The sequence below is a fragment of the Pelodiscus sinensis genome, chromosome 1, assembly GCF_049634645.1.
Source record: "Pelodiscus sinensis isolate JC-2024 chromosome 1, ASM4963464v1, whole genome shotgun sequence".
Classification (NCBI taxonomy): Eukaryota; Metazoa; Chordata; order Testudines; family Trionychidae; genus Pelodiscus; species Pelodiscus sinensis.
The window spans coordinates 91490508-91511977 of NC_134711.1; the positions used below are offsets into that span (position 1 = coordinate 91490508).

At 47.0% G+C, this 21470-nt stretch overlaps 1 protein-coding gene and 1 long non-coding RNA gene across 2 annotated transcripts; both read left to right on the forward strand.

Moving 5' to 3' along the window:
• The first annotated feature begins 1158 nt into the window (after positions 1-1158).
• LOC142830617 (uncharacterized) lies at positions 1159-13239 on the forward strand. The gene is made up of 3 exons (XR_012906031.1): positions 1159-1280; positions 9699-9862; positions 12890-13239. It is a non-coding gene; the product is annotated as an uncharacterized LOC142830617 (long non-coding RNA).
• A 722-nt stretch (positions 13240-13961) lies between these two features.
• DNAL4 (dynein axonemal light chain 4) lies at positions 13962-21452 on the forward strand. The gene is made up of 5 exons (XM_006118965.3): positions 13962-14086; positions 15059-15190; positions 15737-15961; positions 18586-18669; positions 20234-21452. Exons 3-5 carry the CDS (start codon positions 15890-15892, stop codon positions 20396-20398), a joined length of 321 nt encoding a protein of 106 aa, XP_006119027.1. The 5' UTR covers positions 13962-14086; positions 15059-15190; positions 15737-15889; the 3' UTR covers positions 20399-21452.
• Positions 21453-21470: the final 18 nt, after the last annotated feature.

A 21470-nucleotide genomic window follows, 5' to 3' on the forward strand; every position in this document is an offset into this window, starting at 1 on the left:
TGCAAGATTTAACTGAGCCACTAAGGCTACGTCTAGATGGCAAGCCTCTTTCGAAAGAGGCTTTTTCTAAAGATACTTTTGAAAAAGAGTATCTAGATGACAACCAGTATTTTCGAAAAAGCAAGCCGCTTTTTTGAAAGAGAGCACCCAGGCAGTCTGGATGCTCTCTTTCGAAAAAGCACAGTTTGCATTACTTAGCACCTTTTTTCAAAAGAGCACTTTCGAAAAAAGGCATTCTTCCTCATAAAACGAGGTTTTCTGCGGTCGAAAAAACCGCCAAGTTCTTTTGATTTACTTTTGAAAGAACGCAGCAGCAGTCTAGATGCAGGGGAAGTTTTTTTAAAAAAAGGCCACTTTTTAAAAAAAAACAACTCTGTAGTCTAGAAAAAATCCTAAGTAATAGGAATCTCCATATTACTAGCTTCTGGGAAGATGTCATCATTCACAAGTGATCTTTGTGATGCTAAACATCAGAAAAGGGGGTTTGAAGAAATAAAAAGGAAACCCATCAAAAAGACACAAAAACCCAGCCACTACAATCCGTAGACATCCTGGAGGCTTCTGGAGTAGCATCCTGGTTCCATTGAAGTCAATGGCATGCTACCCATCAACATGACAGAAGACATGCATGCCCCTGTGCTGGGATCCCTGAGTGGGTTAATGTGTTCAAGAAGAAGGCAATTCACTTTAGAAGCTGCACCTGGAGGGGAGCCAGAATCTGACAGGGCCTAATAGTAGATGAAGCCCAGTTGAGGGAGGAGCTGGGCTAGCATTATAAGCCAGGAACAAAGAACAGGAAGAAGCTGCAGGAAAGAGGTTTGTAGTCACTTCCTAGAGTCTAGAGCAAATGGGAGCTGACTAAGTACAAGAAGGAGACCCAGGGGGAAAGTAAGACTCAGAGTCCTGTCCTGGACTGGGAAGTCTTGCAAAAAGCTGAGAAGGATGGAATAGCCATAGGGAGCATAGGAATCTCTGGTGATAAACAAGGGATAGGCTAGGTGTGACAGGGTGGATTAGGCCCAAAACTCCCTGCTGGAGGCTTGTGGCCTAGCACACTTGCCCAGGAAACCATAGAGAAGTCCTCCAGGAAAGATAGAGTGGCACAAAGGATGTGACCAATCAGGGCCCAGTGAGCCAGTTAAAAGGAAGCTGTTGGGCCGGCCATGGGGCAATTCCTCTGTGGCGATCAAAAGGCTCAGACAGGCCTAGAGAGCTGGGTTGCAGGAGGACTGCCACAGCAAGGAGTGCAGGCACTTGGCCAAAAGGAGGCCACTCGTGAGGTAAGTGAAATCCCATTACACTAGACAATAGGCAGCGAAGTTGCCCAGCAAACAGCAACAGGGCCTGAGTCTGCTGGCCCTAGGGTCTTGGATTGTATCCCAGAATAGTAGGCAGCCCCAGGTTTCCTAAGTCGTCACTAGCAAAGAGGCCTGGGGCCTGGAGATGAGGACTGGAAGGCTGTGTCTGAGGCAGTATCTGGGGCAGTTTGCCCAATGGGCCTACATCATGACTTGGCTGGTGGGCTGAGTCATAAAGAGGGAGCACCTGAGTTGTATAGAAGGACCACAGAATCAGCAACTAATAGGAGGGGTCAGCAGACAGTCTAAGAACTAATTCTAGAACCAGCCATGAAGTGGTGCCTCAGACGTGAGTGGAGTCCTTCACAGCTCCTTTAAAACATGCCAGAAGGCAAGAAGCAAAGTAGCCTGGTTAACTGGATAGGTTTGGAGGGGTATTGGAGCCAAATAGGCTGGATTGCCAGGATTTAAGGGATACCTATGTAAAACCAAATAGAAAAGAATGCAAACTACCACAAGTAAAATGTGAGGTGGAAATTAGAAATGCTAGAAGCAACTGAAACAGCAAATGCCTAAAGACATAAAAATCAATAAGAAATCCTTAAGTACATTAAGAACATGAAGTCTGCAGAAGATCTGGAGCACTTCTTGTATCCCCAAAGAGTAAAGGGAGCAATTAAGGAAGAGCAGGCCTTTCCTTGCCAGCAGTCTTCCCTGCAGACAGTGCAGGAGAGAGATTTCACCCAGCCCTTCTTTATTCAGGGGGTAGCCGAGTTAGTCTGTTACAGGAAAAAAAACAACAAATGGTCTGGTAGCACTTCATAGACTAACAAAACATGTAGATGGTATCATGAACTTTTGACAGACCTGCAGGTGGCTGTCTTGTCAAAGGCCAGCTCCATAAGCCAGATACATAGGGAAGGACTAGAATGTCAGTTCATCCACAAATTCAATTCACATGCTAATGGACTCAATCGCGATATGGGCTGGCTAGAACACTACCTACTTAACCACTGAAGGTGCTAACAGCTCTCTGCGTGGTATCCTTCCTGTCTTAGCAATCTATCTGTTGACTTTGTTTTTTTTTTTTATCTGCTTAGGTTTAAGTACCCATTCTCCAGATATTAATGATGCTCTCACATATACCCTTCCTTTTTCTCCCCCCTCCCCTTCCCCTCTCCTATTTATTTTGAGTTTTCATATCCTCTACTCATAAGTCCAGTCATCTGAAGAAGTGGGCTGTGCCCACGAAAGCTCATACCACCATCTACAAGTTTTGTTAGTCTATAAAGTGCTACCAGACCATTTGTTGTGTTCGTCTTCATTCAGGTAACCAAGGTAAGGTAAAATCAGACTGAGGTGTCAGATAATGAGATATTGGGGCAAATGATCAACTAAAGAAGAAGTTGAGTTGCTATCAAAAAATGTCCTCTCATTGAAATCCGCCATTGTACAAGAGGACTGGAGATTTGCAAATGTAAGTCTCTTTAACAAGGTGCTATCGGTGATCCTGGGAAAATTACACTCGTATCACTAGCAGGTAGAGTTATAAGAAGAACCTGTTATGCTAGGGACAAACCAGCATAGATTGTGTAAAGCAGGGGTTCTCTAACTTCATTGCGTTGCAACCCACTTTTAACAACAAGGAGGGCCAACAGAACTGCCAGGCCTTATGGCAAAGTAGGGAGTGGCTCTCTGTTCCTGGAAGAGATGAGACCCTGGATAAAGGGCCGGGGCAGCCAGTTCTCTGTGTTGCCTGGATACACTGTCACTAGCTCCTGCCCCCCACCAGTCCTTAGTGCCACCTGGAGCACCCAGTGGTGATATGAAGGGCCCAAGTGGTGGCAATGGCAGCCAGTAGTCCTAAGCCCTTTTAAATTACCAGGCCCCAGGGCAACTGTCCCTTCCCCTTTTTCCCCTGCATCAGCAGGCCTGCTGATGAAAAAAATTACTACATGTCTGCCAGGAGGGGGGAAACCAAAGCTTAGGCCCACCTGAGCCCTGCCATCCTGGGGGAGAGCAAAGCCTGAGCCCCACCCCTGCAGCCAGAGGGCCAAAGCCCAAGGCTTCAGACCCAGACAGGGGCTCATAACCTGAGCCCAGATTCCTTCAGTTTTGTCCCCAAGAAATGGGGCTTGGGCTTCAGCCCCCATTTCTTATTCAAATGGGGTTGTGACCCACTTTGGTGTCCCCACCCACAGTTTGAGAACCACTGATGTAAAGGATGTTAACAAAATAGTGGATTAAGGAAATCTGGTTGATAGAAATTATCTAGCCATCTGAAAAAGCCTTTGATAAAGTCCCCGATATGCAGCTGTAATGAGCCTGGGACAGCAACATGGCCACCCACTGACCTGGAAGAGGAAGTGCCCTCTATGACCCCTTGGTGGGTGGGCCCAGCCACACTTAGCCCTTCCCACAAGAAGTCAGAGGGTGGGTCTGGGACTATAAGAGCCACAGGCTCAGTCAGAGCCAGGCAGCTGAGCTGAGCAGATGCTTGGCCCCAGCTCCTGCAGCGAAGGCCTTGGCTGCACTGCTTGTGACCCAAGGACTGGGTTGGACAACTGGACCCTGGCTAACCCTGGAGCCCTGTGGCCTGGTCTGTGGAGACACTGGCCACTGCCTGAACCCACGCTGACCCCTCTGGGACTCGTGCCGGGCACCAATGACTGGGCTGGCCCACTTGGAGCCCTGCCTGAACCGGAGCCCATGGACACCCTGCCAGCCCTGCTGTCACCTGAGGATCTGCCGGAACATTGCCAGAATCGGGGAGGCCCACGCGGGGTTGGAAAGTGGCACAGGGATAGCCGACCTCAGGGCGGCTGAAGACATGGAGGTCGGGTGGGCAGCGCATTGCGGCCTGGACCCCCACTGACCCTTGACCTCATCAGCGTGTAACGGCCTGGATCCCCACTGACCTAGTGGCTGTAAGGCCACCACTGTCAGGGCCCTGGGCTGGGATGCGGTGGAGTAGGGAGGGCCTGTGACTTCCTGCTACCCCTCCATTTGGGTGGCAGGTTCCCCTCTGTGGGGCAAAACCCCCTGCGCTTGTCAGCTCTCCCAGAGTGAGGAGATGCAACCCCCTGTTCAGCTGGGACCCAGACAGAGCTTTGATCACTGGACAAGTGGTGATAGACACTTGTTGCCCTGACTCAGGGCTGCGCCTTAAACTCTGAACTGGTGATTATTTGTATTAACCCCATGTCTGCCTGCCTGCCCTGACTCCGGGCTGGGCCTCTCAAACTGTCACTCGGCCGAGGCGTGCCTCACTGACTTATGGGGACTTCAGGGAGTCAGCAGTGCCCCACCCGCTGATGTAGGACCCTTTACAGCAGCTATTAAGGAAAACAGATAGTCATAGCATGAGGGAGAAAATACTGCAATGAATTAGAAACTAGCTGAGACACAGAAAACAAAGCATAAGGATGAATGGTCAGTTTTCATTGTGGCAAAAAATGTTAATATGAGGTTCCCTAAAGAGCTGTGCTAAGAGCTAGAATCACTGGTGTTAGTTTATTTATTAATGATCAGGAAAGAAGGTGAATAGTGAAGTGGCAAAATTTGCAGATGAATTTTCCCTTTCCTCCTCTTCCCTTCCCCCATCTCCTCTGTGCTATTTATTTGAAAACTGGACCCCTTAAACGCCATTCATCTGAAGAAGTGAGTTTTGCCCACAAAAGCTCATACCATCTACATTTTTATTAGTCTCGAAGGTGCTGCAAGACTTAAGTTTTTTTCCAGTTACAGACTAACACAGCTACCTCTCTGAAACTTTTGAACATCTTGTTGGTTAGTCAAGCTACTGAAAACAGCAATTCTAGAGGGACCCAAAAGGTTAGTCAACTGGGCAGCATGATGGCTGATAAGTGCAAGGTAACACCCATTGGGAGATAGAATTGGAACCACTTATACACATTGCTGTCTTCTAAATGAAATGTGGCCACTCAAGAAAAAGATCTGAGAATCATTGTGGGCCTCTCAAATGAAAATCTCTGCTCTTTGTGTAGCAGCAGCAAAAAATAAAATAAAAAGCAAGTAAAAAGATGCATGGAGGGAATAAAGATTGAAATGAAATTCTGTGACAGTTATATAAATTTGTGGCACGTTCTCACCTTTGAATACTGAGTTCAGTTGTAGTTTCTCCAGGTCAAAAGCTCTAGGAGAAATAAAAGAACCCAGATCTGTGACAATGATCAGAGAGCTGGTGGCAACACTTGTAGTTGAAGAGTGATTGAAAAGATTGGCACTATTCAGCTTAGAAGAGGTGATCAAAAGAGGACTTGACAGAGAAAGAGAACAATGGTGTAGAGAAGATAAAAGTGAAATCTCTTCTTTACCCTCTCAGCAAGAGTCATTCAATGATCATGAGAGGCAACACTATTAAGTGATCAAAAGAAACATTTTTTTTGTATACTATCACTCATCACCACAAATATCACGAAGGCCAAGATCTTGGAAGGATTAGATCAAACAAAGAATTATACCTGATAACTCATAGAGGGTCAAAAATTTGATAATGGGCTCTCAGTCTAGCAGACAAAGATATAATAAAAGCTGGAATTTGAAACTAGACAATTTCAGACTAACACATTTTTAAGAGGGAAACGAACCATTGGAACAATATACGGAGGGTCATGGTAGAGTCTCCATCACTGGCAACTTTTAACTCAAGATGGATCAGATCTTTTAGAAAAACAGCCAATTTCAAACAGGAGTTAATTCTGGGAAGTCCTATGGCCCATGTTATGCAGGAAGTCAAAACGTTTACAAATAAAAGGGATGTAAACCCTCATGGTGAGGGGCACAAGCCAACCATTAAGCAGTGGGGGGGGGGAAGGGGGGATAGAAGAAACATCCCTATTTATCAGTATTGCCACAGACCCTAGAGGGCTGAGCTGTGTCTAGGGCCCTATTGTGCTAAGCTCCACACAGGTGCATAGTAGGCTGTCCTTGGCCTGTAGAGCCCCTGGGGTCATATATTCATTACAAACTTTCTTGCACTTTCCTCTGAAGAATCAGATACTGACCACTACTGTTGCCAGGAAACAGGACTAAAGAACCTCTAGTCTGGTATGAACTGAAGTTATAGTATCCCCTCTGCTCTGGAGTGGTGTCAGTTTCTGTCTCTGGGGGGCTAGTTAGAGGCAAAGAGGGAGCATGCAGCATTGGAGCAGACGATTTTCCATATATCTAGGCAGCATGCTTTTGGTGTCCTGAGCAGGAGGAGAACACACTATGCCTCCCTAGCCACCTGATTCAGAGCTCACACTGTTTCAAGTGAAACTTAACTATGGCATCCATGCTGGCTGGTCAAAGCTCCTCTCCACATGAACCAAGATCACAGCTCCTGCCATCAGTGGCAGATATAGGGCAGGGCGAGCGGGGTGGCTGTCCCAGGCCCTGCGCTTCAATAGGCCCCGTGCACGCTCTACTACCTGTCGGCTGTGGCCATGGCACCAAAATTGTGCTGCCTTGGGCCCCGCGCTTCAATAGGCCCTGCACCCTGGGCCCTGCAAAACTCTCATCCGCCCCTGCCTGCCCTGACCTGGCTGGCAAGATATGCTGCCCTATTCATGACTGAATCACAGCACCTCCCGCTGGCCAAATGAAAAGTTTGTGGTGTGGAAAGCAATAGGTCACTGCCCTATAGAAGCTAACTGGAGAGCTCTTGCTGCTTGAAGCAAAAGGTGTTTCTAGCACAGAAAGCATGCCCCTGGGAGTTGATGCTCCCTAAGTGAGAAGAGAGGATGGGGCCTTTTCAAGCCAGACAGGGTATCCAGTGCCCCAAACTAAACACAGTTAGGAAGGCCCTTGGAAAGCTAACAGAATCAAAGATTCTAAGGTCAGAAGGGACTACTTTGATCATCTGACTTCCTGTACAGCTTAGGCGACACGCGGGGCCACATTCAGGGAGAGGCAAGAACCTGAGGATTTCCCTGTTCACTGGAGCAGAGACGACAACACAAATCTATCCTTTTTCATGGCCATTGATTGGTAGAGTGTGAACATCTAAAGAAAATTCCAATTAGCTGGAGGAGCCAAAACTAAATCCTTAGCAGGGCTAACAATTTAGGTGCTGACAAGCAGACAGTGCCAAAAGGCAATGACTATTTTTCAACAGATGCAATTCATTTTTTAAAATCCACATTTACTTCAATTAATGGTTAAATTTCCCAGTCCAAAAGAAAAAGAACCACAAACACCATGGTACAGTCACATACCATGATGCAGCGAATGTTTATTTGTTTTTAATGGACATCGCTTTATAGCCAAAGGTAGAGAAATAAAAGACTTTCGTCTGAACTAAGGCTGTGGAATAAGGAGCTGATCTAGACTCTGAGCTCCAGAGAGACCGCCCCCCTCAAATTTCCCTCCCCAAACCCAACATTTTAGAAAAGGCATCTCCATATGTGTCCACTCCACCATGCCAACTGGAAACATGCCCATCTGAGTACACAAATTCCTGAAGAAGCACCTACATTTTGTACTCGCTAACCATGGTAAGTAGACCCCAAGATACCCTACAAAGCATCCCCTCTGGCCACTTTCTCTGAATGCCCAAGGAGCCTAGTCCGTTCTGTCATCTCTTGAACCTTCTCATCATGTGATCTATTCACTCAGCAGCATCAAAGAGTGAAGATGGAGGGGGAAAAAAAGAAGAAATCCTTGCTAATATGCTGCTTAATGACCGGGGCTGGCAAACTACACAGGGATTTAAAATGACAACAATTGACTCTGCTGTTTGTTGCATCCTTGGAGAGGAGAGCAGCTGCCGGGAAACATAATTGCAATGGAAAGATCCTCTTCCTCCCAGAGATCCTGTTCCTAGTTATCTGTCCATTGCGAAAGAGATGATCTTCAGCTTTTACCCATCTCTGGACAGCCCTGGAGCTGCTACAGCCTCATTCCAAAAGAACAGTTACATTAAAAAAAGAAAAAAAAAAGATGTGTAAAGCATTAAACAGTGAAAGGAATTGAAGTGATTGTGAACAACCAAAGGACTAGCGGCAGCATAAGGTTCATAACTTTTATGGTCACAGAAAAAGCTTCCAAATGTCGGCACTTGCTGGCAGGGACTCCCTTCATTTATTGACTTTGGGCTAATTGTTCAAACTGTAATTTAGAAGGGAGTCAGTGCTTGGCTAACTGGGCAGTAGTACTACTCATCATTTTCCAAAGGAATAGGTTTCCATCTGAACATGCTGATTCTACATAATCCAAACTTTTCACAGGAATATTGATTTTTTTTTTTGGTCCAAATTTTCAATGGGAAATCATTAAATCAGTTTGTTTTGATTATATTATAGTCAAATTAAACGTTTCAACCTCATTGAAATGAAACATTTTCAGAATAGTTCAAGTTGCAAGAAATGTTGAGCTCTCAACTATTTATCCCAATTGAGGACAAAATGAAATTTTGAAATCTCAATTTCCCACAGGATGGAAATTCTGATTTTTTTTTTTTTAAACAGAACTACTGGATAAAGAGAAATGCATAAATTTGGTGCCATAAAGCAATGGTTCCCAACCTTTTCCCTTTTCAATCTGTTAAAATTTTACGGACCCCTCCCCCAAGTGGAGTGGTGGGAAACAGCGGCCAGCACATCCCTTGGCCTGCACTGCTTCCTCAGCACCCACCCCCTCTATCCACGAAGGATACAGCAAGAGGGCTCTTGGGTGTGTCTAGACCACATGGCTCCATCGACAGAGCCATGTAAAGTAGTTTACTCGACATAGTTAATGAAGCGGGGATTTAAATAATCCCCGCTTCATTAAAATAAAAATGGCCACCACTCTGTGCCAACAATCAGCTGATCTGGCACAGCGTAGCAGTCTCAACGCGGATCGGTCGACAAGGGAAGCCTTTGTAAAGGCTTTGTAAATGAGGTTTACAGGAGCGGTTGACAAAGGCTTCCCTTGTCGACCGATCCGCGTCTAGACTGCCACGCTTTGCCGGATCAGCTGATTGTCGGCACAGCGTGGTGGCCATTTTTATTTTAATGAAGCGAGGATTATTTAAATCCCCACTTCATCAACTATGTCGAGTAAACTACTTTACATGGCTCCGTGGACAAAGCCATGTAGTCTAGACACACCCCTTGTGGCCAAAGGCAGCTCCTGCCCCAGCACTCCGCCCTTGGCCGGGCACAGAGCCCTAGGGGAGAAAAAAAAAGGGGGGGGGGGGGAAGAAAAGTAAGGATCGAGCTCACTGCGGGATTGGGAGGAGGAAGAGGACTGGAGGATGGATGGTGCCTCCTGGGTTATCAAGATCCCATCCTGAGGGCGGGAGACAGCGTGTGTGCAGCTGGTTGCAAACAGCGAGTCCCAGGCGAGAGTCACTTGATGAAAAGTCCTAGTCCCACAGTGGGCCTGATTCTTTTCTTTTCTTTTCTCCCGCAGAGCTCTGTGCCTGGCCAACGGGTGGAGTGCAGGGGCAGGAGCTGCCTTTGGCCACTTTCCTTTCTTCAACTTTCCTTGGACGCCCTACAGTACCATCGTGGACCCCCAGGGGTCTGCAGACCCCAGGTTGGGAACAACTGCCATAGAGGATTTTGTAGACACAGGTATAGAAAACCTTCAAAGCAAGCAGAAATTAAATGTATAAAGGCCTTTGCCAAGTAGGGACAATTAGTCCTTCCTTGCTGAAAACTAACATCCGTCCTCTACCTTTCCTCACCTGCCAGGGTCACACAGGCATTTTTGCCCTTTCAAGGCAGCAACATGACTTAGCCTTCTCCTATATAAGTTTACAATGAGAAACTCAAAAGCTTGAGATTTTTCCAGACCCTTAACATCTTCATTATCTTTTCTTTAAAAGGGGTAGTGGCCCAATATCAAAAATGTTTTTTAAACTAGAAAAATATTATATTCCATTTTTAAGTGCATTCATGATGGGCTCGTGGTCTGTTGTCTTTGTGGGTCTGTTGGATCAAAATGCACAACTGAGGGTCTTTAGCTTTGATGGCTGGTTAAAAGAGACTCCTAGAAGCCTGCTTCTCAAGCCAAACGTATGAGGCTAGATAGAAATGGTGCTTCCCCTACAGATCTGTTGTCCAGGGGCATTCCTCTCCCACAGCCATCCTTAATCATGGGTAAAAGTGTGTTGAAGCTAAACAGGAACAAAGCACTCTTATACCAGAAAAAGAGCATCCACACACAGAGTTCTTCAGGAACAGCTGCTATTGGTCTTTAAATTCACACTTTGCTGTAATCTCAATCAACTTTTAAGTGTAGACAAGCCCTAAAATATTTGTTCACAACCTTCTGCGGCTCAGACCTTTTGTGACCCAAACCTTGATGGCCTGTGGCAACCCAGTAAATAGTTTTACTGCAAAAAATTCTTTTCTTATCCACAATATATAATATACATTTTCAAGTAATACATATTAAATAAGCACACCACAGCGGCAATTCTGTCCCATGAGGCTGGTTGGGCTTGGCTCCTACTGTGTGTAGTGACCTCTGGGATCACCGTGGTGCTCAGATATGGCCTGGCTCCCCTAAGGGGGATGGGAGTGGTTGCCAGGACCAAATTTATAAAAGGGGCATTTGTGACCTGGCACACAGAGAGGCACTGCCATTCACTCAAATTTGGACTGGCACCATCATGGTGGAAAGGTGGCTGGGCCAAACCTGAGCAGCACCATGACACCATGGATGAAGTCACAATGCCCAGAGCAGGGAGTGAAGCCCAGCTAGGTCTGCAGGTCTGAAAATGTTGAACCCACTACTGCAAGGTGAGTGGAAAGCACGGTGTTTAGCAAGGCCTCCCTGCCCCTGGGACAGAGCCCTCTGACCTCCCATGCAATCTTGTGACACATTCTTGTGACTTAATTTTGGGTCATGACTTATGAGTTCAGAAACCCCATCCTAAAGGACCATGATGCAACACTGTGCCATTATAACTTTCAGCCCATCAGACTGGCATGAGAGGGAGGCGAGAGCGACAGGGAGTGTCTACATTTTTCATGTTCTTCTCCCATGCCCACCTATGTGTGCTCTTCCATGTGGCCCCTTATGTCTGGAAACCACTCCTTCACACTATCTGCACTCTTCCACCTTCTCCTCCTATAAGTCCTTTCTCAAATCCCATTTCAAGATGTCTATAACATCAGAGTCTTAAATATCACTTAAGTAGCCTTCAGACTCATGCAAGGGTCAGCAAAGAGTCTGAATGATCTGTAGCAGGGGTCTCAACTTCCAGAAGCCATCTGTGGCTTGAGCACATCCTCAATCCAGCCTGAGGAATATTTTGAAAAAATTACTTAATCAGGCCCGCATGGCTGCCCTGGGTCCAGGGCGGGTAAGCTGCACATAGAGACTCACCCATGCACAGGACTCCCAGCAGCACCCAGTACCCACGTAGTCCCGGCTCCAGAGGGTGCCACTTGATCCAGGAAGCTGTGCTAACTGCCTCCACTGTGATGCAAACTGTGCTAGCCAAGGAGCTTCCCCCAAACTGATGCACTTCTGCAACTTGCAGGGTGGGGCTGGTGGGTTTTGCTTTTGGTTACCCCGGAGTCAGGCAGGGGATTCCAGCATGAAGACGTGGATGTTAGCAGGGGGGAGCAGACTAGGTGGGATTCCAGGTGCAGGTGACATAGGGGTGTCAGGGTGAGGATTCAGTTTCATGTCTGTAGTAGGCTCCTGGTCTGTATCTGGGCTCCTGAACACAGGAGGTGACACTATCAACTTGCATGTACTCTATTACCAATCCCAAGAGTTCCAAACTCATGAATCAGCTACCCCCTTGGTCCCCCAAAAGAGATTGGGTTCTTGAAATCACAGATAAAAATATACTTGGGAATCTTTTTATTTGGCATCTTGTATTTGAGGTCTTTAGTTGAACTTGGGGCATGTTTTCTAGCTTTTCTCCACAAACTATGAAACTTGAAGTCTTCCTTTAAATATAAAAGGAAAAAAGAAAGAGAAGGCTCGGATTCTCTTCTAAGATTGTGTACCAACAAACAAGTATAATCTACTAAATTAGAGCGATCACAGTTGATAGAGGTGCATGAGGCATAGGTAGTGAAGTTCCCAGAATTGGTTTAATTCTAATAACATAGTGGGAGTTTTCCGGGGGAGGGGGGAAGCCCCAATTATCAGGAAGCTTGTGATCAAATCAGGAGAGTTGGCATCACTAATATCTAGTCAGTTTCACAAAATGAGTTAATAGTGTCACAGTTTACACCTATGGACAGGATGGCTCTGCACACACCTCTACTGTGCCACAAGAATCTACCAGAAGCAGCATGGAGCTAGCAGTGCCAGTGGGGAGGGGCATGGCAGGTTTTAAATAACCCTGGGGCAGCAGGTAGGGTGGGAACATGTATGGGGATGGGGGGAGTGTGTGGGCCAGCAGGAGGGGTCAGGAGATACGTGGGGGGAACACAGAGAGACCCCTGGCCCTTAGAGCCCTGCTGGAGGAGATGCCCGGTAGGAGGATTTGAGGACTAGCACTGGCACTAAGGAAAATTGAGTGTGAGACCCCTGCTCTATAGCAACCATGCAAACAATTTTGTGAGGAGAAGTTCTAAAAACTCAATGCTGCTGAAGGCTTGCTCACAAATTTTAGGCTATTTCTTTTTTAGATGAGAAGAAAAGCCAACACAAATAATCTGCAATTTCTTCAGAATGCTCATAAAGCCGTCCAGTAGCCCCAGAACTGTGATGATCTATTTGAAGAATTGTCTCTTGAAAGTATTACGCTTTCAGTCTCCAACGGGGAAGGAAGTGGCTTTGGAGCAGTACTACTAATACAATCATCTTGTTGCAAGGAAGGACTAATGAATAAGGATGGAACCTCAAGGTAACATCTGCATAGGAAGACAAGGTGTCAGCGAGTGGCAGTGGCATAGAACTGTCATGAATAGTTCCACAGCATGAAGGCATTGTGGAGTGGGTAGTGCTGTTGTGGCATGCTGGTACCCCAGAGTGATAATCTGACCATCTTTTGACAGCATGTGGCAAAACTATGAATTGCCAGTATCAGTACCATGGCATGGATAGCTTTGTGGTATAAAGGACTCATAGTTTCATGGTGTAGATTAGACCATGTCTTGGCAATGTTATGGTGTGCAGGTCTCACAGTGCCATGCAAAGACTGCTCTAGCTATATGCAAGTGAGGCAGCTGCCAAGGGTGGCAAATCCCTTCCATCATAACAGATATGGAGGGGTGGCAGATCAAAGTGTTGCCTAAAGCTGTAGATTCTGTTGATTGGCTTCTTGTGTCATACTGTCATGGCATGTGTGATGTGGTGGCATATAAGTGCACGGTGTTGTAGCAGGCTTGAAGCACCCTGCTGCCATGGGATAGAAGTCATGGTGCAGTGGTCTCGCAGCACCCCGGTGTCAAGGTGTGGCATGGGTGATGCTGTAGCACACCACTAGCTTGGCATAGCCCTATGTTCTTGCAGGCAGTGCTTTGATATGAAGATGGCACTGTGTTGGCAGGGTACTGTGCTGTATCCTGAGATGCTGAGGGACTAGTGCCTGCTGTAGGCTCTGAACACTTCCCTATCAATAACCTGAACCACTAATAGAGGGTCCCTTTCCTAACACATTAGGCTCACGTGTGAATCAGGCAGCAGTAAGACACCTCTCACCCCAGGCTTGAAGGACCCTTTCACGACATCGACAAGCCTTGGAACCAATACGATGTTTCGAACTCCCCATTCCAGCCAATGAGGAAGGGGGAGGCGGGACTTCCGACGCTGGTTGCTAAGACAAGCACGTTTCTCTCCTTAACAACCGGGCGAAGCTGATATTTTTGGTCTCGGAGGCGCAGGTGAGACCGTGTCGCTCCCCGCCCTGGCCCGGGCTGTCAGCGGGCAGGCCCCCGCCCCGTACTAGAGACCCCACCCAGCCGGGGCTCTCGTCAGGAAGGCTCCCGCCCGCCCGGAATAGAGCCCCCGCCCGCGTCCCTGCTGGGCGCTGTTACAGCCCCTCCCCCGGCCCGTGCGATCTGCAGGGCCCTCCATGATTGGGGGGGGGGGCTCCTGGCTGATTCCCTTCTCCGGCTTGTTGGCCCCAGCCACCCCAGGGAGGCCTCCCCTTGTGCGCGTGGGGGGCGCGGTGGGGGGCTCTGGTAACTCAGCCCTTGCCCGTGAGGATCACCTGAGACACCGAGGCCAAACACATTGAAGGGGGGGGGGGTCGATTATTTTTTCTCCTTCCCTAGACCATATTTTCCCTCTTTACCCCCCCTCCCCCCCCCACCTGCATCAGGTGGGTCTGGTACCCGTCGGCGTGTGACGGGGCGGTGTTCAGAAGAGAGTCTGATGCCGTGAAACAGAAACGGGTTGCCAGTGAATCTTCCACGAGGTTGTTATAAACCAGCTATTTTTAAAATTAAAAGACGTTTTATGGGTGCAATGCCTCATGACAGTATTTCTCCCCAACCTGCCTGTGTGTTTAAACTGGGCACTGTATATGAGCAACTCTAAGATGGATTGTGTTTATACCATGGGGCCTGGGGTTGTGGCTGAGAAGTTTGGGAGATGAACCCAAAATATTGCACAGCTTGAAGGAATTGCCTTGTTTCAGCCATCCAGTTTACTCTCCTGGCTTCCACAGTCTGTGACTAGTGCTGACTGCACAGCTGGGTACTTCAGAATTTTGTGTAAAAACACTCACAATCCCATCTGGGAGAACCAGTAGCCCTAGTACTTGTTACTTCAGCTAGTATGTCTCCAGATGGCATTACTATGACTCATTTCAAAATATATTTCTGATGTTCCTGCTTTCTCTGTGGGTGTAGGGAAGTGTCTTAAGCCGCATAGAAGGATCAAAGAAGATCAAGATGAAATGTTCTGAATTTGCCCATCAGAGAGCGCTGTGGGACTGCATCACCTTTTGAGCAACTGGCCAGGAATCGACCAGGAGAAGTGAGGTAACAGACTCTGGTGTGGTATTGCATTTGTTGACAAACCCAGGAGTTAAAAAAGAAGTTGTAAAACAAACTAAAACAACCCATTAACTATTTCTGTCCTAAAATCCATGGAAAATCTGTTCCTGTTGCATGCACATTTTGCCCCCATTAATATTGTATCCTGAAAAGAATGGGACAGCTACTTAAAGCAGAGGATGATTGATGCCATGCTTTCTGGTTATTGGAAAGCTCTGCTATAACTTCATTGTGGCCTGCCCCATTGCCAGCAACTAAGCAGCCATCAAGCCAGAGCTCTATGCCTCTTTATGGAATTATGACCGTGGGAGGTGCAGCACATTCAAAGTCTTGACTCTGGAAAGTGACTACTTTTTGTAAGCTCTTTGCCTCGAAACTCTTGCAACAGAGTTCTCCAGGTTAATTATACGCTGTGGAGTATTGAGAAGCAGTAAGCAACGGAGGAGATGGCAGGACTCACACCTTGCATCTCAGAGTGATCAAACTGGGCCTTCTTAAAATTAACTTATTTTTTTCCCCTTCTCTTTTAAGCAATGTCCTTTGGGCAGAGAACCTCTTGCTTCTGCTGAAACTGTATTCTGCCTGATTCTTGAGCGTTCCATCCCTCTTGCCAATCTGCACAGCGGCATCTGACTGGTCTTAAGTAAGCACCTCTACCCTTCCCAGGGTCACAGTGGAAGGACCATGGCAGACACTGGGGAGGGGAAAAAAGAGGAGGCAGATTATAAAAGACTTCACAGCTTCCCGCTGATCAGGGTAAGAACAAGCGTGGCTTGTATGATCATAAGAATGTCAGGGTACAAGGATGGGAGATTAATGCGTTCCATTCCTACCTGCCCTCCAGACTAGGGATGTGAATAGTTAACTGGTGGCCTGGCCAGGCTGGAGCAGTTCCCCATCTGCCTGTGGCATGGTGTGATGGCCTCAGCTTGGCTGGAACAGCCCCTGCCCACGGTGGGCCCAGACTGGCCAGAGCAGCCTGCCATACCACAGGGCTTGCCCCCTGCCAGCTCCCTTTTAAGCGGTTAACTGGTTAAACGTTATGTGTACGAGATGTAAACAGGATTTTACATCCCTACTCCATACCAGTAAATTTTCAACTTTGAGTTGCTACAAGAATATGTTTGTATCACACCACTTCTATCTGATGGCTGCATCCTCCTACCATTTTCCCATGTTCCACTCTACTGTGAGGCAACTTAGAAGAAGCCTACTCCAAAGCTAATCAATGTTGTCTCCAAGCCAGCCAGAACTAGCTAAGGCTATGGAAAGCAATCCTTTTTTGACCCCACTCCTTCAGCACTGAGCATGCTGTCTTTACAGCACTCCCACCACATTCAGGATCATCTGTGCAGCTTGGTATTTTTCAAAGGTGCATGAGAAAGAGACATCTCTAGGCAATAAAAGAAAAGAAAAGAGAACAATGGGTGCCTTAGGTTTCTTTGTAGGACTTGTTGCAATAATATCTCAGGGCTGCCTGCCTATTCTTACCATAAAAGGAGCACAAAATATAATGATCTATAAGGAAAGGGTAAGATAAGTAAATTTTAAATTCAGCTTGGAATAAATAGGTGCAATTCCCATAGGAGAGGAAGAGCTTATAATTAGCAGTGTTGTAAATAGTGGTATAAATTGTTCAGAAACTAGATATAAGTAGTAAATGCAGTATAACTTTTACATATTTGACGTTGAATGATTGTGCAGAAATGAGTGCAGCTGAAATCTTGAGGTTGTACAGGAGAGGATGTACAAAAGAAATATAGGAAAAAGAAATTAAAAGGAGAGCAACTAACACATCTTCCCTTTATCTTAGCTCTTCCATTAGTTATTTTTTCTTTTATACCTACCTCTTCTCATCCCTTTATTCTGTTCTTACTTACTCTTGTCTTCCATTGACTACACTGATGCAACTGAGAGCAGACCTTAACTCCACTGGATGTGTCGTGCTTGTCTTAGAACAGGGGTGGGCGATAATTTTTGATGGAGGGGGCCGCTCCAAGAATTTGGAAGGTGGTCGAGGGCTACACTCTTCCATGATATTAACGAAGGAGGTGCAGGGTCTGGGATGGACGTTGGGTTCAGAAGGGAGCTTGGGGTAAGGGAGGGAGTTTGGGTGAAGGAGGTTGTGACCTGGGCCACTGGACTGGGGTGGAGGGGGTTGGATTGACCTAGGGCAGGGAATTGGGGTACAGGAGCGGATACAGGGATTTGGGTTGTGAGCTAGGGCAGGAGGGGACTGTGATCTGGGGCAGAGGATTGGGGGGCTGAATCTGGGAGAGGATATGGATACAGGAGGGGGCAGAGAATTTGGGTATGTGGAGTGGGGGGGCAGATGGTTGGGGAAGGGAGGGACTGGGATGCCAGGGACAGGATCTGGCCAGGAGACTTGTCAGCCAGCAGCCATTTCTGAATCAGCCTCCCTGCCTGCCCTGCTCCTGCACAGGCTGCAGTCATGTGCTCTGGAGCCCCTTGTGCTTTTTGACTGCCTATTATTGAAACAGGCAGCTCCCATTGGCCAATTTCTGGCCAGAAACCTGCCAATGGGATTGTGCTGGGGTGGGAGCAGCTCTTAAAGCCTTCCCTCCTCCTCTCCCCTCCAGACTCACAAGTTTTAAAGAAAAACTGCCCTGCAGCTGAGTTTCTGAGCAGCAAGTGCGTGGGGTGAGGCAGTTGGGGAGCCTGCCTGGGGCTTCCTGTGGGCTGTATTTTGCCCAAGCCTGTCTTAGAAACTCAATCGATGCCAAATTGGGACAAGTCTCATTGCTTTGTCATCTACATCCATTTTCTTCTCCAACTCTCCACATTGCTCACAACACTCCTGAATTTGGTCCTAAATATCTTTAACTTTGCTATGTGACAATGAAGCACACCAAGAAGGGAAAGGAATTTCTTAGGGGGTCCCAGAGTTAAAGGTAAGAATGAAAGAATGCAAATGAGTGAAGGGAAAGCCTCAGATGGCAGTCACTGCAAGGTATGTTAGACTGCGAAATACTCTCCTAAAGGAAAAGTTAGAAACTTATTTTAAATCACTGAATCATTGGAATACAACAAGGGAGCAATTCTGCTTTGGCTGGGAGGGAGGCATGAACAAAATGTGACCCGATAAGCTTTTTCCATGTTAAACATCTGCATTTCTCCAAAGGCAGAGCTATGTTTTATATCAAGCCCTTGGCATTTAAACTTTCTTCTGGGTGATGTTCTTGCATCCTCTAGGCACAGAGCAGAGAAGCTAGCATGTCTGGTTTCTTCTGTTTTATATCCAAGAATGTAGAGTACAGCCGTGGCATGATAGAGGGAACAGATAACACCAGCTTTTCTGCTCTTTGGGTTTGTGCCCAGCTCTTTGAGTTGCTGAGCTCCCTTTTATTTGTTTTAACCAGCACACAGACATGCCAGAGGAGATGCGTGTGGAGGCCATGGAGCTGTGTGTCACTGCCTGTGAGAAATATGCCACCAACAATGAGGTAATGGTCCATGCTAAGAAGGTTACTTCTTCTGTCAGGACATGCTGGTCTTCATATTGAGGAATCTTCTGAGCAAGAGTAAAGGGGAGCGGCAGAAAGGAGGCCAGACATCCTGGTCCTGATTGTCTGTTGCTTTGTTCCTGTACTGAACACATTCAAAAAAGGGACGGGGAAGGAAGGGTGATTAGAATCTCAGACGAGGCTTCCAGCATTGATCAGAGAACCTTCAGGTCTATTCTGATTTACAAGCAGCATCCCATGGCCTCTTGTAAGTCAGCTTTCTGTATTCTGAGTAAAGTGGAAGAGAGGTCTCTGATCCAAAATGTCACAAGGGGGCATTGCACTGGTAAAGAGATTATAGCTTCCTCCTAAATTAACACACTTGGTCTAGAACATCCCTTTATCCCTGCTCAGATGATTTCCAACTGAGCAAAGGGGACACTCTGGTGTTACAATGGATTTTCGGTGCTGGGAATGAGCCAGAACTAGATAGTGAGGGAGCTTTTCATATCTTCTGCTTGTCCAAGGTTTGGGAAAGTGCCTTGTGCCACTGTCCAGCATCTCCCCACCTCTCTCACCTCTTCTCTAACTAATACATAGTGTGATGTGCTATTGGGGAAAAAGGCATTCACAGCCTGGCCAAGTCCCAAAAGTTGTTTTGCTGATTTGCAGCGAGGAAACAGGAATTCCCTCAAAAACAATAAAGAATAGTTATCTGATTTCCCCCCTCACGTTCATCTTATTCTTATGAGACCTAAGTGGGCCAAGTCCTAATTCAGACCAATGTGAGTGAGAGGAGAATCAGATTCCAGATACAAACCTCTAATGCAGAGGTGGGCAATAATTTTTTGCTGGAGGCCACTTCACAAAATTCTGAAGTGGACCTGGGCTTCCGGGATGGGGCTGGGATACTTCCTGGTTCCCCATTCCCAGACCATGATTGGGGGTGGGAGAGAGCCTTTGCTCACCCCCTTCTCCTCCCCCATTCTTCCTAGGTGCCCATGCCCCTGGCTGGGAGGAGACTTCCCACGCTCCCCTGCCCCCAGACCAATCAGGGCCTGGGGGTGGTGGAGCATGTGAAGTCTCCTCCTGTCCTGCCAGGAGTGCATGGCACTTGAAAGCGCCGCATGCTGCTCACAGGGCAGGGACAGAGCGGAGGAAACTTTGCGCTCCTCCCACCATACCAGGAGCATCTGGCCCTTCCAAGCGCCACCTGGTAGGGTGGAGAAAACTTTGCATGCTCCTCCTGCCCCCAGGCCATAATTGGCCTGGGGGTGGGGGAGTGGAAAGGCCTCCAAGGGCCGGATCCACCTGCTTTGTGGGCTGGATCCGGCCCGCAGAGGCCTTTTTGCCCACCCTGTTCTAATGTCTCAGACTGGGTAGTCTGGGTGCTCTTCAGTGTAGCTGTGCTGTACTGTAATCTCACCCTAGTTCTCACCCTCCTCTTGAGTCACATTGAAAGGAGAGGAGGAGTGGGGAATTTTATACACAAACACACCCCTCCCATCTCTCTGACCTGCTGCTCCCTCTGCATGCTCCTGGACTCTTTCTCTTTATTCCTCAGAGTGCTGCTAAGATGATCAAAGAGACGATGGACAAGAAGTTTGGCTCCTCCTGGCATGTAGTGATTGGTGAGGGCTTTGGCTTTGAGATCACCCATGAGGTGAAGAACCTGCTGTACATGTTCTTTGGCGGCAGCCTGGCTGTTTGTGTCTGGAAGTGCTCTTGACAAATCTCATGTCCCTGGCTCACCACATACAAGGGATTTCTCTTTCTTGGGTTTTTGTACAATCTTGAGGCAGGGCTTTATTTTAATAGGAAATTTTGGGTGGGTTTTTTCATACTTACATACTAGTTTCCTGAGATACTCTGTGTGTGAGTAAAATCTACTGAACTATCTAATACAAGTTTGAAGAGTATCTCACTTCGATCTTGTGTGTCTCTTTGCTTAAATGATAAGGGTAGGAAGGGATCTGGTGGGCAGGTAAACCCATGGGATGTTTATGAAGCCATTCATCAGAGCTAGGAGTGTGTGCAAAAGGAAAAAGGGTGCTAATCAAGCTATACCATCTTTTTCTCTCATATTTCCACACTGGTTTCTCTCTTCTTTGAAGTCCCTCCTACACCATAGAAAGGTTCTGGAGACCAATGTCTGTCCCATTCTGATCCATCAGTGTTTTGTTTCTTGTTTTCTTTCTGTCTCCATCTTGGATGACCTCTTGGAACAGGTCATAACAAGAATCCTCTCACACTGTCCCAAACAGTGCTAGGGGCTAAGTCTGCTTTCCTGCACTTCTCTCCCACTCTCTGGGCCAAGAACATGACTGCTGAATTGCCTGGGTGTGAGAAGAAATAGATAAATTAAAAATCCAAACCCAGTGGGTAGTTGCTATGCAAACTGACCCCTCCTTCTCACACCTACTAAGCAGCAGCATAGCTCTAAAATGTTTGCAGTTGCTGGCACATTGGGGAGTGGGTGAGAACTCAATACAGCATTTTAATGTATTCTTAAGGGAAGCAAAAGATCTGGGCACAGCATGGATGCCAGTATTGTGCACAATCAATACCTTATTTAGAGGTTTGTAGTAGGAGGGAGCTCCATGTGAGCTGCCAGTTTGTCAGTCATCTTAGGTTTAATATACATTTGTTCGTTGGTCTGCTTTATCTTTTTTAAAGCTGTGGGGAAGGTGTTAAGAGAGAGAATGAACCTACTTGTATTTTACATAAGTGATTTATTTATATGAATATGGGGATTTTTTTAACAATAAAAAGTTTTACAATGAGGGCTTTTGTGTTTGGGT